At 57.5% G+C, this 16713-nt stretch overlaps 1 protein-coding gene across 2 annotated transcripts in view; it reads left to right on the top strand.

Moving 5' to 3' along the window:
• Positions 1-462: 462 nt before the first annotated feature.
• LOC107973006 (cytosolic phospholipase A2 beta) overlaps positions 463-16713 on the top strand; it is a 30923-nt gene continuing 14672 nt past the window's right edge. Inside the window, exons 1-16 of one of the 2 annotated variants that reach the window (XM_054680345.2) lie at positions 463-555; positions 7107-7260; positions 7337-7590; positions 7955-8011; positions 8515-8610; positions 8842-8918; positions 12542-12614; positions 12903-13039; positions 13129-13284; positions 13434-13474; positions 13610-13652; positions 13897-13951; positions 14199-14329; positions 14573-14656; positions 14934-14971; positions 16061-16196. In XM_054680345.2, coding sequence (XP_054536320.1) covers positions 7416-7590; positions 7955-8011; positions 8515-8610; positions 8842-8918; positions 12542-12614; positions 12903-13039; positions 13129-13284; positions 13434-13474; positions 13610-13652; positions 13897-13951; positions 14199-14329; positions 14573-14656; positions 14934-14971; positions 16061-16196 — 1299 coding nt within the window. In that variant the 5' untranslated portion in view covers positions 463-555; positions 7107-7260; positions 7337-7415. Of the gene's footprint in view, positions 556-7106; positions 7591-7954; positions 8012-8514; positions 8611-8841; positions 8919-12541; positions 12615-12902; positions 13040-13128; positions 13285-13433; positions 13475-13609; positions 13653-13896; positions 13952-14198; positions 14330-14572; positions 14657-14933; positions 14972-16060; positions 16197-16713 lie in introns of those variants that run through there. The other variant, XM_063806571.1, reaches the window with a different exon arrangement.

Below are 16713 nucleotides of genomic sequence, written 5' to 3'. Positions count from 1 at the left end.
GGCAGGCCGAAGCGGGCGCTGCCAGTCGCTCCACCGCTTCGGTGGCAGAACCCGGTGTGTGTCCAGGGGCAGGACGGGGCGGGGTGCTGGGGGTGTGGCCTGCGGCGGCTGCCTCTGGAAGGGCGGGGCGAGGGTCTGGGGGTGTGGCCTGCGGCGGGTGCCTCTGGAAGGACGGGGCGGGGTGCTGGGGGTGTGGCCTGCGGCGAGGACTCCGGGGAGGGCGGGGCGAGTGCTGGGGGTGTGGCCTGCGGCGGGTGCCTCTGGAAGGACGGGGCGGGGTGCTGGGGGTGTGGCCTGCGGCGAGGACTCCGGGGAGGGCGGGGCGAGTGCTGGGGGTGTGGCCTGCGGCGGGTGCCTCTGGAAGGGCGGGGCGTGTGCTGGGGGTGTGGCCTGCGGCGGGTGCCTCTGGAAGGGCGGGGCGAGGGTCTGGGGGTGTGGCCTGCGGCGGGGCGTCGGGGAAAGGCGGGGTCTCGGCCGGCGCTGACGCAGCCGTGGCGGAGGCGGCTTTGGAAGCCGTGCGGAGCGAGTTACGAGAATTCCCGGCCGCTGCGAGGGGTGAGTGGCTCTCCCACAGGCTGCGGCGATTTCCGAACACGGGAGGGGCCCTGGGATGCCGCTGACACCGGGGGCTCGGAACCTCGTGTGTGCGACTGCCCCGAGGCCCCGCTCGGGTTGCTCTTCTGTGGCAACCTGCTTCCCTTCTCCCGTGTTCGCGCGCTCCCGCGGCTTCCTGGGTGATTCTGTTCACGTTATTCCCAAGGCCCGGTGCCGTCTTGACCGTGGTCGCGGCGAAGCCCTGTGTTTCCTACAGTCTTGAGCAGCCTGCTGTTGCCCTTGTTGAAAGCTCATCGAAGGCACACAGGTGGTGGTCGGATTCCTCCCCCACGTGCGCCGCCTCCGACCTCAACTCCCTTGTCGCACTTTGGGAGGATTGCAGGCTGACCAAATGGTCCCCGGCTCTTCCCCTGCTTGGTTTTTATTCCTTTTCTTTCTTTCTCTCTTCCCTCCTGCCTTCTTTTTTCTATTTTTAAATGATTTCTTACCACTGAACAGCAACACAGGCTCCTGTGTATGTGATGGGTATGTAATATACAATGGTACGCAATGTAAATGAAGCGAGGTTCCCTCCCAGCCCCAGTTTGCATTCTTACACAAAGATTGTTTATATCCGTGCACACACGACTTTTTACCCTTTTTTTGTACAAATAGTAGCCTGCTAAACACAATCTTCTGCACCGTGTATCTTGGAGATCATTTCACATTCCTCTACCTCAGTCTTTTTCACGTCTGTGTGCTAGTGCTGTATTCACTTAGTCACTTAGGTCATGTCCAATCCGTTGTTTTCAATAATGCTGCAACGAATACTTTGAGGATTGATTTAACAAATACTTATTCAGCATCTCTGTGTGCCGGGCTGTGTTCAGTGTGTTTGAGATACATCACTGAACAAAACAAATCTGTCTTTTACAGTCTATGTCCTGTTACATTCTAAGTGAGAAGGTGGACAATTAACCACCGGTGTACTGAATGAGTACATTGTAGAGTAGAAGAAGTAGGTTAGAAGGTAAGTGCAGGCAAAGCCCTCTGTGGGAGTGTGCCTGATGTGTTTAGGAAACAGTGAAGAAGCCAGTCTGCAGGAGCAGCGTCTTCTGCACATGTGTGAGTATGTTTGTTGGTTAAATTCTTTATATTTTTTGAGACAGGGTCTTACTGTGTCACACAGGCTGGAGTGCAGTGGCACGATCATAGCTCACTGCACCTCGACCTCCCAGGTTCAAGAGATCCTCCTGCTTCAGCACCTGGGAGTAGCTGAGACTACAGGCATGCGCCACCACGCCTGGCTAATTTTTTTGAATTTTAGTAGAGACAAGGCTGTTCTCAGATTCCTCAAACAATCCTTCCACCTCAGCATTCCAAAGTTTTGGAACACCATGGAACACATAAGCCACTGCTCCCGGCCTTGTTAAATTCTTAGCAGAGTTATGGAGTCAAAGCAATTGTTTGGATCCCTTTTGAAATTTTCTCACTTGGAAGTCCCAGGAGAGGAAAGCAGCCATTCTCTGAAGGAAATGGTGAGCAAGTAAAACAAATCCCTAATTGCAGAAGTCCAAAGGGTGAAAAAATGGCAGTTTCCATGTATTTTCAGAATCCCAGGCTGTGTGCAGTACTCACGCCTGTAATCCTAGCACTTCAGGAGACCAAGGTGGGAGGCATCTCTTGAGGCCAGGAATTCGAGACCAGCGTGGGCAACATAGTGAGACACCATCGTGTGGTGGCATGTGCCTGTAGTCCCCCCTCCTGAGGCAAGAGGATTGTTTGAGTCCAGTAGTTTTGATGACAGTGGCGGGCAGTTTGAAGCAGATGCTGTCATCATGCTGGCTGCAATGGGGAGGCACAAGTCGGGCAGCAGAAGCGGCTCTGGGAGCAGCAGTGGTGGTAGTGAGTCCCCTGTTCCCTGCATCCCCGAGGCAGCCGACTGCACCACCCCCACCCTCACATGGCTGGGCAGGACCTGCTCCTAAGCCCAGACCCTCTGCTGCAGCCTGAACCTCACTCCCTGCCACATCCCAGAAGCCTGCGAGCACCCTGCCAAAGGTGCAACTGGGACTTGTAGGGACTTGTACTTGTGAGTACAAAAATACTCACACATGTGCACAAAGACCCTGCTCCTGCAAACTGGCTTCTTTACTGTTTCCGGAACACAGGACTACTAGGCTCATTTGTTTGGGGTGGTCAGAGCTGCCATGCCATATGCACCTTGCCCGCCGCCGCTGTGGGGAAAATGCGAAGAGGAGAGGCAGCTGGGGCCACATGTTCCACAGAGCTGGCGGGAACTGGGGACAAGTGGGAGCCCCACCCCTTCCAAGTTGGTGGAGTGGGAGCTCCCTAGGCGCAATTACAGCCACCCAAGCCAGGACTGCAACTCAGGCACCCCTGTGCTCTTGGGAGCCAGGAGCAGGCAGGAGCCCCACCCTCCTAGATGCAGCTGCAGCCTCCCAAGCTGCAGCTGTGGACCCAGGCATGTCTGCACTTTTGGGGACCCAGGAAGGCCCCTTCCTGCTGCCGCAGGCTTGGAAGTGCCTGATCCTGCTGTCTGGCTTCTCCCCACTGTCAGCACCTGATCAGATCATGGAGCAAAGTTGAGGCCGAGCCTGGGTGCTATTGCAGTGCTGACACACCAGCCCCCTGCCTCCTTGGCCCCCTCTGGCCTTTGGGTGCCAACGAGCATGGGAGGGAGGCCAGGAGGGGCTGAGGGCAGCTCAGTGCTGGCCTGCAGGCACCCCTTGGCACAAACAGCTTGGGTGCCGTGAATGGTGGCAAGAGGCAGACAGGTTCCTGGGTGGAAGGTGGCGGGTCCCGGTGAAGCCCGACCTTCAAGGCAGGGAAGGCCTGAAGCCTGGGGGCTGGGCTGCCGGTTCCATGGACCGGAATGGGAACTTTTGGTGCTTTTTCCGGCCCACCCGTGGCTGCCCATGGACCAATAGGCATGTACGTCCTCCCCTGTGAGACCCATAAAAAGCCCCTGACTCAGCCAGACCAGAAGAGACGATGGGACGACCAGCTGCGGGGAGGAGCTGCCCTCTCTGCTGAGAGCTGGAGAGATGACAGGACAACCTGCCCACAGAGAGGAGCTACTCTAGCCAGGGAAGCAAGCAGGCATGCCAGCTCTTTCTTTTCCAGTATTCCTGGGCCCAGTGGGGTCTTCTCACTCAGTTACAATATTTGCTCTAAGAACATTCACTTTCCAACTGATCAGAAAGTAAAGGTGACTGTCATGGTGTGGCCGTGAGAGATGCAGTGTGACCTCAGAGGTGAACATCAGTGCCGGGACCATATGGAGCAGGATGTGGTAACCACCAAATGGAAACCATGGCCTTTTGGCTCGACCTAGAGCATGAATGTAGCAAAGCGAAGCCCTGTACACTTTATAAAAACCAGCAGAAAGACACTCCAGTCTGAGTGAGCAGCTGGAACAAAGCTCTGCTGAGCTGAACACTCAACAGGACTACCTGCCTGCAGAGAGAGGAGCTATCCTCTTTGCTGAGAGCTGAACACTCGTTGGGACACCCTGGCTGCGGAGAGGAGCTGCCCACTGTGGGTCTCCTCTGAGCTATTCTGTGGCTCAGTAAAGCTCCTCTTTGTCTTGTTTACCCTCTGCTTGTCTGTGTGTACCTCATTCTTCCTGGATGCAGGACAAGAATTGGGACCTGCTGAGTGGCGGGGCTAAAAGAGCTGTAACATGAAGAGGGCTGAACCATGCGTCTTGCTCGCCACATTGTGGGTGACCAGAAGGAAAGAAGAGCTGCGGCCCTTTGGGGAGTCCAGACCCAGGAGCCCCCCAAGCTGGGGTTCTGACACCCTCTTTAGGGCTCTGCGGTTCCTGGTATCTGCAAGCTTCCAGGCACCACCATGCTTCCCAGTGTCAGCTGTGGAAGCTGCTTATGGTACACCTGGTCTAGCTGCAGCCTTGCAGGAAACCAGCGCCAGTGTTGGCACCTGAAGCTGCCTGCCCCACCGCAGCCCAGACGCCTAGCTGTGCGCAGTGGCCAAACCCCACACTCATTCGCTCACACACCCCTCGCTGCCCCACTCGCCCTTGGCAGGTGTGGGATCCAGGCCGGTAGCATGAGCTGAGCACAGCCTGCAGGGCCGAGTGGGCCCAATGGGCCCGAGCAAAACAGGCAAAGGCATCACTGGCCACAGAGGTTTCCAGCTGGTAAAGCAACACCCCAAAGATCCCATGACAGTTTATGGCTGCGGTGAGCTATTATTGCGTCACTGCACTTCAGCCTGGGCAACAGAGCAAGACCCTGTCTCTTAATCTCAGCGAGTACAACAGGAAGATGTACTGAGCCCCAGACCACCCCGTCTCTCAAGGTGACTGCTTGGATGGGTTGGCGTGACTGGGAAGGCCTTTGCCACTTTGCTCTCTCCTGGATTCCATATCTCCTGGATGGGTGCCATCTTGCCTCTAGCCAGGGAAGCAAGCAGGCACACCAACTCTTTCCAGTATTCCTGGGCCCAGTGGGGTCTTCTCACTCAGTTACAATATTTGATCTAAGAACATTCACTTTCCAACTGATCAGAAAGTAAAGGTGACTGGCATGGTGTTGCTGTGAGAGGTGCAGCGTAACCTCAGAGGTGAACATCAGTGCTGGGACCATTTGGAGCAGCATGTGGTAACCACCAAATGGGAACCACGGCCTTCTGGCTCGACCTAGAGCATGAATGTAGCAAAGCAAAGCCCTGTACACTTTATAACAACCAGCAGAAAGACACTCCAGTCTGAGTGAGCAGCTGGAACAAAGGTACCACCTGAATAGAGGGTGTGTGGCAAGGGCAGGCACGAGACAGGAAATCAGACTGGAAGAGTAGGTTGGGCCTGGTCGTGCATGCCAAGGCAGGCGGCATTCTCTAAGGAGCAGTGGTAAGCCATCGAGGCATTTGTTACTAGGGGTATGACAATATGAGATTGTATTTTCAGAAGATGACTGGGGCTATGATGATGAATGCTTTGGGAGGGAGTGGAATTAAGCCAGAGAAACCAGCTAGTTCACTACTGCAACCATCCAGCCAGGATACTGGAGACTTTTATTCAACATTAGGCAAATACTTGCTGAGCACATGCTGTGTGCTAGGTACTGTTCTATGTCCCAGGGGTGCATCAGTGAACAGACAAGTGTCTCTGCCCTTGTGGAGTTCACATTCTAGCAAGGGTGAAAAAATGATAAACAGTTTATGTAGATGAAATATATATATATATATATATATATATATATATATATATATAATTTTTTTTTTTTTGAGATAAAGTCTTGCTCTGTCACCCAGGCTGGAGTGCAGTGGCACGATGATAGCTCATTGCAGCCTCTACCTCTTGGACTCAAGTGATCCTCTGGCTTCAGCCTCTAGCGTAGCTAGGAGTATAGGTGCATGCCACCATGTCCAGTTAATTTTTAATTTTTTTGTAGAGATGGGGTCTCCCTACGTTGCCAAGGCTGGTCTTGACCTCCTGGCCTCAGCAATCCTCCTGCCTCTGCCTCCCAAAGTGCTGGGATTACAGACATGAGCCACCACGTCTAGCCCTAAAATATATAGCATGTCAGATGGTGATGAATGCTAACGAGAAAAAATACGGAAAGGGATATAAAGATTTGCGGCAGGGGGACAGATTATAAATTTAGAAAGTATAGTCAGAGAAGGAAGTCTTATCAATGTGATATTTGAGTGAGGACCCAAAGGAGGTAGCTGGAATGTGGATGCCAGCGGAGGAGAGGAGACGGTGGGTTTGAGAGACATAGGAGACAGAATCAACAGGACTCAGAGCCAACCAGTAGGATGACGGGAGTGAAGGAGAAAGCTGAGTCAAAAAGATTTTGATTAGAGGTGACACAGGGCCACTGTAGACCCCTGCGCAGGCGGCACACCACGCAGCCTGCCGAAGTGTACGTGGTGGCCCTGGGTGTCTGGAGATGGTGATGCTGTTCAGCAGGACCCAAACCATAGCCGAGCCCTTCCTTTTCCTCCATTGGTGTCATCTGGTAGTTTGTCTTCCCGGGTAAGAAGGTTGTAAATTTCTTAAGATGATGATTGTGTCATCCCTGATAGCCCCAGATTAGCCAAGCCAAGTGCTGAGCACATTCCTGGTGCTCAGTAAATGTCACTGTTAAAGGGGGCTTCCCAGAGCCACACAACACCCAGAATAGCCTGTGGCCATGGGGCCTCAGCCTTACTCATTCTGGAGCTCCCAATGCCACTTCCATGGTGGCCTTTCCTGGTAGATGCTAGGAGGCTGGCCTCTCCAGGGTGGGAAGGCATAGGGTCCACTGTGCAGACACAGCCCCACAGGGGATTTGGCTTATGGGCTAGGTAGCAACCTCTGGCCCCGTGGACGGTCAGGGCCCATGCGGGTGTGTGTGCGTGATGCTTTCTGCTTTCATTTTTCCGTCCTCATCTTTCTATTACTGGTTGTCCAGGGTCCTTTGGTCACCAACGAGCATTTCCCAGTGACACAGCGTGGCCTTTCCAGGGAGGGCATCTCTTGGGCAGGGACTGGGTGCTGCAGACATCAGCCCTTCCATCCCCTGTCTTCTTCTTTCTCTCAGAGCTCTGCGTGCCTCTTGCTGTGCCCTACCTGGACAAACCCCCAACTCCGCTCCACTTCTACCCGGACTGGGTCTGCCCCAACAGGCCGTGCATCATCCGCAACGCTCTGCAGCACTGGCCGGCCCTCCAGAAGTGGTCCCTCCCCTATTTCAGGTGGGAGCTGCCCTGGGGTCAGGTGTGAGCAGTGATTACTGGCATCTGGGCATGGGCTGAGTGTCCATTCCTCTAGAGCCACAGTGGGCTCCACAGAGGTGAGTGTGGCCGTGACCCCAGATGGTTACGCGGATGCCGTGAGAGGGGATCGCTTCATGATGCCAGCTGAGCGCCGCCTGCCCCTGAGCTTCGTGCTGGATGTGCTGGAGGGCCGGGCCCAGCACCCGGGAGTCCTCTATGTGCAGAAGCAGTGCTCCAACCTGCCCACCGAGCTGCCCCAGCTGCTGCCTGATCTGGAATCCCATGTGCCCTGGGCCTCCGAAGCCCTGGGTGAGTGGAGGTGGGGTGGTCCTGGCCCTGGACAGGGAAGATATGGGAAGGAGGGGGGTCAGCCTGTTTGCCCTTAGGTGATGACCTGGCCTATGGGCTTGGTCCTGTCAGCATCTGGTGCAGCTCACTAAATACATTCCCAGGCCTTGACTTAATCATAGATGAACTGCCAAAGATTGTTGTCCTTCTTTCTGCCCCAGGGAGGGAGGACCCCTTCCCCAAGATTTCCCAACCTCTGCCTCTTCTCCCTGACCCCTTTCTTGGGATTCTTCTGTGCTCAGCCAGGTTTTGGCTCTGGCATCACTGGATGGCAGCTTTCCCCAGCCTGGCCTTCCTAACTTGCTCTCTGCCTTCTGCCCTGCAGGAAAGATGCCCGATGCTGTGAACTTCTGGCTGGGGGAGGCGGCTGCGGTGACTTCTTGTAGGTGTAAGGGGAATACAAAGGTGGGGAAGGAGCAGGTTGGGGCAGAGGGAGGGAAGACGAGGCCAGGAGTGGAGGGATGGCCCTGGGTGGAGGTTGGGCTGTTCTCTAAGATTTCTTTTGGCTTCTAGGACTCGGGCACCACAGAGGGTTTCCCCTGACAGCTGAGGTCGGGGAATGGATCCATGGCATTGGGGGCGGGTGCATTGTTTCTTCTAGACCCAAAGAAACCTCCCTGAAGGCCCGTTGGGCCAGGGGGTAAGTGTAGGAGAACTTCCCCTCTTGTTGAAGAGGAGTCCAGGGCCTGGTGAGCATCAGGTCCCTGGTAAGCAGAGTTCCAGAATGCCCATCAGAGCCCCTGGCATCTCCAGCCCACTGGCTCTGTGCGTGCTTCTCTTTTGTCATAGACCATCTTGGGGTGCAGGGCTCTCAGCATGATGGTTTGCCTCCTCCCGTGCCCCTGCCCTCCATACCCTGCCCCCGGGCCTTCTTTCTGTTGGCAGTGCACAAGGACCACTATGAGAACCTCTACTGCGTGGTCTCAGGAGAGAAGCATTTCCTGTTCCATCTGCCCAGCGACCTGCCCTGCATCCCCTATGGTAGGGGATGTGGCCTGCAGGGAGGGGCTGGGGAACAGCTGGCCCAAGGGGGAGGGAGGCAGCAAGAGCCTGGGAGGCCAGTTCCCAGGCCTGAGGTGTGGCTGTGGCATCCCCAGTGCACCAGGGCCCCTGATCCCCTTGCCCCTGCCTAGGGCTGGCTGGGGTGGAGGAGGGTCTGGCAAGTTCCAGGCTGTTTGCAATTCCCCCACACCCTTCTCCCTTGGGCTCCAGAGCTGTACACGCCGGCAACCTACCAGCTAACTGAAGAGGGCACCTTTAAGGTGGTGGATGAAGAGGCCATGGAGAAGGTGTCTGTCCTGTTCTTGGGCTCTAGGGAGGGAGAAGGGCAGAAGCCTGGCTCTGAAGAGCAGGCACAAAAGATCTGGGGAGGTGGCACCTTGCTCTGAAAAGTCCCTAAGTCTGAGGCCTTTCAGTGCTGAGCCAAGCAGGGCCTGTGCTGTTGACCTTTGGAAGGGACAGAGCCTGAAGTCCTGGGGGGTCTGGGGGGCTGCTCCCTGGCATCTGATGTGTTCCCAGGTGCCCTGGATCCCACTGGACCTCTTGGCGCCAGACCTAGCACGGTACCCTAGTTACAGTCAGGCCCAGGCCCTTCGCTGCACGGTGCGGGCCGGTGAGATGCTCTGTCTGCCGGCTCTGTGGTTCCACCACGTCCAGCAGTCCCAGGGCTGCATTGCAGGTGAGGAGTTGCCCAGGCCGCCTGGGGACAGGCGCTGCCAAGGTCCAGCAGGGCCTCTGGGGGGAGGCTTGGGAGGCTCTGGGTCAGAAGAGGGATCTTCATGCTCAGATCCCCGTTCTTCCCACAGTGAATTTCTGGTATGACATGGAATACGACCTCAAGTATAGTTACTTCCAGCTGCTCGACTCCCTCACCAAGGCTTCAGGCCTTGACTGATGGAGCACTGGTGAACACGACCAAGCACGCCTCGGGGGACGGGGCCAGCCCCTCCCTGGCCGGGTCAATTCTCGAGAGAGCCTGGAGTGTGCATGCTGGCTGCTGGCCCCGGGTCCAGCATGGCTTGAGATCAGCTTTGGAGGATCTTGGAATGTGGTCATAAGGACTCAAGGTGCCAGGCAGGTCTGGGTGAGGGTTCTCAGGAAGTTGCCACACAGGTGAGCAGAGTGGGGATCAGGTGCGGCGGCACCTCTCCCCAGCGCTGTGATGTTGGGCAAGTCACTGCGTCTCGGGCATTGGTGTCCTGTCAGTAAAGAGATAATAATGGCTGTACCTCGCGGGGCTGTTGTGGGCTTGGAGATGATGTCTATGAGGACCAGCATGGAGCTGGCACACAGGACATGTTGAATAAAAGGTAGCTGTGAGTCGTATGTCCTTTTTTTTTTTTTTTTTTTTTTTAAGATGGGGTCTCGCTCTGTCACCCAGGCTGGAGTGCAGTGGTGTGATGTCAGCTCACTGCAAGCTCCGCCTCCCAGGTTCACACTATTCTGCCTCAGCCTCCCAAGTAGCTGGGACTACAGGTGCGTGCCACCATGCCCGGCTAATTTTTTTGTATTTTTAGGAGAGACGGGGTTTCACCGTGTTAGCCAGTATGGTCTGGATCTCCTGACCTCGTGATCCACCTGCCTCAGCCTCCCAAAAGTGCTGGGATTACAGGTGTGAGCCGCTGCGCCTGGCTTATGAGTCGTATGTTCTGATCCTCCCTCTTGAAGTTGCCTTCTGTGGTCTAAGGAGGGCCTGAAGGTTCAGGTAAAAACTTCAGGGTGACCTTCACTGGGGGTGAGGGCTGGATCCCAGCCTGGGCCCAAAGAGCCGTCAGCTGCCCAAGTCCCGCTGTCCATGAGAGCCACCGCAGCCCCTCCCTGGGACAAGCAAGCAGACCTGAGTCTTGTAGCTCTCTGGTCTGGACCTCTTTGGCCCAGGACCTTGAGAGCTATTCCTAGCTCTCCTCTGGTTACTGTCCTCCCCCAGTTCAGGGGCAGCAGGTGGGACCTGGTGCCCTGGGGATAACCCCTGTTTCTCCCATAACAGGCACAGGCAGGAAGGGACGGAAGCCCCCGCCTCTCCTGGGGCTGTCCCTCTGAGGAAAGAGTTGGTCTCCACACGCTGACCCCCCCTACAAACCATGCCCTGGAGGCAGAAGAACCCCCTGCCCCTGAGTGCCAACCCACAGGCCTCATCCCTGGCCACTCAGCCCCTAGCTTTGAAGGGCTGTTTTATGTGACAGCCACTCCCCTGCCTGTCGTGAGGGGGCCCGGGTGTTCATCTCAGATTGATGGAGCCCTGCCATCAAGACTGGGCATTCCTGTCCAACAGGTGCCAGAGTTGCAAAAGGCCTGTGACAGGGAACTCCACTCTTCCCTTGGCTGCTGTTCTGGGACTCACCCCTGCTTTCTTTCTGCTCAGCCCCTGGCAGCAAGCTCTCCAGGCTGGGATTGCAGGGCTGGGTGGGGCAGGCCCAGCTGGTAAAGGCTGGCGAGTGCCACAGAGGTATCAGGAGCTCTAGTATAGGCTTAGGGTGCCTCATTTCCTGGACAAGTGGCTGGTTCAGGAGTGGGTGTGGAGCTTAGGTGGAGCAGAGGCGGCGGGTAGGAGGGACTTGGGACCAATTGGGACATCACATCCCTGGCTCTGGGTTAGAAAGCTGACAGTCCTTGATCCTGTGGCCACTGCCCCATCATTCCTGCTCCTGAGGACTCAGTCTCATGGCTGTGGTAAGGCCTGGCAGGGCCCTGGGTCCCTACTGGGACCCCTGGTCTCTACCTGGGGCCTAGTTAATATGTTTCTTATGGGAGCTGTGGTCTTCTCCAGGGGTAGGGAGGGGAGTTTATTGACCACAAGACCAGGGTAGTGGGCAGAAGCCAGGGGAGAAGGAGGCTTGGGGATGAGGGATCCGTCCTGAGTGTTTTCTGTCCTGGGAACGGGCTCCTGGCAGAGCTCCCTGGCACCATAGATTTGGGCCCTGGAGACTCAGAGGCTCCCAGCTGCCGCCCTGAGGCCCTGGAAGCAAGTGGCTCCTCCATGCTCCTCTGACTCAGTTGCCTGGAGTGTGAGGGCCCTGGGCTGACCCTCTGACCCTGCTGGATGAGGCCCTCCAGCACTGCCCTGGACCTGGTTGCTCCCTGGACTTGACCTGTTAGGGTCCTTGCGGAGGCAGGTGGAAGGCCGAAAGGAAGCAGTTGGCACAGGCTTCCCTGGTCCCGGTGCGCCTGCCAGGCTGCATTCCCAGAACCAGGGGCATGGGTTTGGAGGGAGCTACCGGGGGACCATCTTCAGCCTGACCTGGCAGGACCTGGAGGACATGACAGCCTGTGAGGGGTCTGAGCTAGGAGCTGCCTCCCCTGCCCAGGAGAGAGCCCATTTCCAGGATGCTCTTCTGACCGGGGTGGAGGGAGGGTACGAGAGCAGCTCAGCCTGGGGCCCAAGGCCCTGATGTGCTACTTCCCCTCCCTCGATAGCTTATGTCCCCTGCCACCCAAGGCCAGCCGGAAAGCTGCTTAGCTGGGGTGTGGGCTGGGGATGTGGGGTGGAGAGCCTAAAGGATACTAGCCCGAGAAGGTGGAAGCAGGTCTGTGTGAGGCATAAATCTGGAGCCAGCCTGCCCGGGCTCCAACCCCAATTGTGGACCTCAGGCAAGTGACTGCTTCTCTGTGCCTCAGTTTCCTTGTGGAGTGGGCCATCGTAAATAGTATCTGTGCATAAGGTGGTTGTGCGATAAATGAGTTAATGTATGCAAAGCCCTTGGCCCAGAGCCGGCGCAGAGCATCGTGTAAGTGCTGGCAGGCGTCGTGATGGAGATATCATGTCTCCTCTTGTTGATTCAGGATTCTGATGAGATGGAGGATGGGCCTGGGGTTCAGGATTAGGCCTTGAGGCACTGCTCCAGCCTCCTTTGTGGCCCCTGTCATCCTTGGCTTCATCAGCCCGTAGCAGGTCTCCCCTCTCCCACCTCTGCAGGCAGAGGTGTCCAGGACCTGCCTGCTCACGGTTCGTGTCCTGCAGGCCCATCGCCTACCCTCTAAGGACCTAGGTGAGTGCGCACCGCCCTGGCCCCTGTGCTGGGCTGAGGGAGGAGGAGGGTGCTGTGGCTGGATTTGGTGGAGGCGGGTGGGCCGGTGGGCAGGGCCTAGAGGAGGGAGCTGAGAGGAGCTTCTGGGTGGAAGGTGGCAGCTGGGGCTCTGCCTCTGGCCCCCACTTCCCCCCACTTCCCCTCCCCCTCAGTCTTAACCCACATGGGGCTCTAGGTGATGGAAGGAAGTGGGTCTGGGTGGCTGGGAAGGGCTCTTGTCCACCGCTGGGCACTTGTTCCTTCCCGCAGTGACCCCCTCTGACTGCTACGTGACTCTCTGGCTGCCCACGGCCTGCAGCCACAGGCTCCAGACACGCACGGTCAAGAACAGTAGTAGCCCTGTCTGGAACCAGAGCTTTCACTTCAGGATCCACAGGCAGCTCAAGGTGGGCCAGGCATCAGCACTGACTCTACCCACATCCTTGCCAGCCACTGCCGCTGCCCTGCTCACCTTTCTGTCCCCTCCCTCCTGCAGCCCTGTCACTCTTTTCCCCTCCAGAATGTCATGGAACTGAAAGTCTTTGACCAGGACCTGGTGACCGGAGATGACCCTGTGTTGTCAGTACTGTCTGATGTGGGGACTCTGCGGGCTGGGGAGTTCCGGCACGAGAGCTTCTCACTGAGCCCTCAGGCAAGGCGGTGTTTCCACGGCAGCCCTAGCTGGTGTCTGGGTTGAAATCTCCACGCACACACATGCACACACACGCATGTCTCTCATACTCACTGACATATGTGCACTCCTTCTGACCCTTTCTAACTTACTTCTGGCTCTCTTCCCAGGGTGAGGGGCGCCTGGAAGTTGAATTTCGCCTGCAGAGTCTGTGAGTCAGGGGCCTGGGGCAGTTTGGGTGGGAGCGCCTTGTGGGAAGGACAGCACTAGTGCCTGGGGGATGCCCAGGTCTCTGTGGGGTGGGAACCTGGACTCCTGCTAAGGGGGCTCTGGGGGCTCTTTCCAGGGCTGACCGTGGCGAGTGGCTCGTCAGCAATGGCGTTCTGGTGGTGAGTGTGCCAGTGCTCTGGGAGGCGGTCTGGGGTCCCCGGGACTCCCTCATGCCAGCGACTTGAGGTACAGGCCCACCGCTGCCTCAGCCTGGGGACCCTGGGATTTCAGTTTGTTAAGGGAATACAATCTCAAGGGCCCAGGTAATGAAGTGCAGACCAGCAGCAGCCAGGGTGCTGCGAGGGTGGGGTCCCTGAATGGGGGGGTGGGGTTAGTGTCTGAGGGGCTGTCTTCATGACTCAGGCCCAGGAGCTCTCCTGCTTGCACATTCAACTGGAGGAGACAGGAGACCAGAAGTGTGAGTCCCCAACCCACGGGGACAGCCCCTGGCTCTCAGCTCTTGTCTTCCCCCTTTAAGCATTGGACAATTCTCCCTGGGGCCTGAGCTTTCCCCTTAGGCCTTCTCGGGGGACCGTGGTGGGGGATCCATCTCCACCAGACCATTTCAGCGGGGAGAGGGAGGTGCCCTCCAGGCCACGCAGCAAGATGGGTTCTGTGGGCAGAGATACCGTCCCCAGCCTCTCTGCTCTGGTTCCTGTTTCCAGCCTCAGAGCACAGAGTTCAGCTTGTGGTTCCTGGGTCCTGTGAGGGTCCACAGGAGGCCTCTGTGGGCACTGGCACCTTCCGCTTCCACTGCCCAGCCTGCTGGGAGCAGGAGCTGAGTATTCACCTGCAGGTAGTGTGCCTCGCTCCCTCGAGGTGGGGCCCCCAGAACTTCCTCCCTCCCTCTGCACCTCCTCCCAGTCTGACCTCTGCTCCACCTGGCAGAGCGGGCACCGTGGCAGCATGTGTGGGCCCATGCTGGCCTCCCCTTCCCGTCCCTCCCAGACCTCTATGGCTGCCGGCGGGAGTTTGGCGAGGTCTTTGCTAGGAGTGGAAGCATAAAGATTCTTAGGTCTCCATTCTTTGTCTCCTGCAGGATGCCCCCGAGGAGCAACTAAAGGTGCCCCTGAGTGCCCTGCCCTCTGGTCAAGTGGTGAGGCTCGTCTTCCCCACGTCCCAGGTACTGGCCTCCCAGGGAAGGAAGCAAGGCGCCTGGATGGGGCTGGGACCCAGGCCACAAAGGGAGGGGCCTGCTTCCCGCTTCTCCGTGGGTCACACCCTGAGCAGGTGCTGGGGCCAGGCTCTTTGGGGAGTGTCCTCTGAGCATCCCTGCTTCAGGCCTGGCGCCTGTGGAGACAGTGGCGGGGCGGGGGTGGTGCGCCGGGGATCAGGGTAAGAGGACCACAGCTGGGTGGAGGTGGCCGACCTTTTGTGACTGGGGCCTTCACGGTTTTCAGGAGCCCCTGATGAGAGTGGAGCTGAAAAAAGAAGCAGGGTGAGAGGCCTGGCTGGGGACTGGGCAAGGCCCTGGAAAACAACCAGGGTGCGGGGCTGGAGGAGGCCTGGAGGAGTGAGGGGGAGAAACAGCCGCCCCTCATCCTCATGCTCTCTGAAGGGGCTCAGGCTTGCGCTCGTGGGGGGCATGAAGTACCGGGAGGAGTACTGGGAGGAGTCTTAGCACCTATGGTCAGAGGGGTGAGTGACCGGCCCAGTGCCAGGCACCCGGGGAGCACTTGATAAATGTTTGGCTGGAAAACGCAGGGAGGCGAGGATGGAAAATGGTAACATGGTTTGGGGCGCAGAGAGGGCAGGAAAACCAAGGGAGAGAAGAGGGGAAATTGTGCCCTTTTGGGTGGAAGCTGTTATGGCTGGACCTTAAATGATCTTCGTAGAGTTGTCGCCCACCCTCGCCCTCTGTCTTGAGAGAGTGGCTTCTCACCTCACAGACACAGGATTATTGGTCCTTTTCTGCCCCACCCCCTGCCCTTTTTTTTTTTTTTTTTTTTTGAGATGGAGTCTCTCTCTGTCGCCCAGGCTGGAGTGCAATGGCGCGATCTTGGCTCACTGCAACCTCCGCTTCTGGGGTTCAAGCGATTCTCCTGCCTCAGCCTCCCGAGTAGCTGGGATTATGGGTGCCCACCACCACACCCAACTAATTTTTTGTATTTTTAGTGGAGACGGGGTTTCCCCACATTGGCCAGGCTGGTCCTGGCCTCAAGTTATATGCCTGCCTCAGCCTCCCAAAGTGCTTTGAACTCCGTGGGTAAGGGACAGAACACGAGACTTGGAGGGGGGGATCTATGGTATGGGGCCTGCCTGGCAGCCTGTCTGCACCTGGGACCCCAAGCAACCTCTTTCGGCCACGGCATTCTGGGTCCTGCCAGTCTGCTTTGCTGCATTCCCAAGCATGTCCACATGGACACACTCTCCCCAGGTGTCAAACTTCAGTCTTGTGACACGGGAGTGGCATTGAGGGTTGGGGAGAAGAGGGAGGGCAGTAGGTATTACAGGTGAGGCAGACCCAGCTTTCCATTCTCTGGGGAGGGTTGAGAGCTGTCTCACAGTCTCTTCCTTCCCCGGCCAGACTGAGGGAGCTGGCCATGCGACTGGGCTTCGGGCTCTGTGCAGAGGAGCAGGCCTTCCTGAGCAGGAGGAAGCAGGTGGTGGCTGCGGCCTTGAGGCAGGCCCTGCAGCTGGACAGAGACCTGCAGGAGGATGAGGTTTGGGGGCTGGGCTGGATGGGGTGTCCCCGGGCTTGCTTGGGCCTAGCTCCTGGTGCTGAACACTGGAGCTGCTTGTCCCCGATCTAGACCAGAGCTCGTAGCTGCCTGTCCCCACCCTGCTTCCTCTCACCTGGTGTTAGCAGGGACTTGGTACAGGCAGAGTGTTGCTTGAGGCACCTGGAGCCCACATGGGAGCTACCTCATGGGTCTGGCTTTCCTACTCTGTTTCTTGGTTCTCAGCCTAGCCTGTCAGAGGAGGGAGACAGATATCTGGTATGAGGCCTGTTGGCCCAGGGTGCTTCAGGAGGTTCATATTAGCCTGGGCCCTCTCCTGGGGGAGTGATGGCAATTTGGGAAAATTTTGAGGCGGGCCCTGGGGCTTCCAGAAAGTGAGCATCAGGTTCGGGGGCTGAGGGCAAGGAGATGAGGCTCAGAACTTGCCTGGGCCATTTTTTCCTGGAGCCCTTAGGACTGGAGGAGCTGGGCACTCAAAAGGCTGTTTCTGGCCCCCAGG

The sequence above is a fragment of the Pan troglodytes genome, chromosome 2, assembly GCF_028858775.2.
Source record: "Pan troglodytes isolate AG18354 chromosome 2, NHGRI_mPanTro3-v2.0_pri, whole genome shotgun sequence".
Classification (NCBI taxonomy): Eukaryota; Metazoa; Chordata; class Mammalia; order Primates; family Hominidae; genus Pan; species Pan troglodytes.
This window is presented reverse-complemented; position numbering and strand designations above follow the sequence as displayed.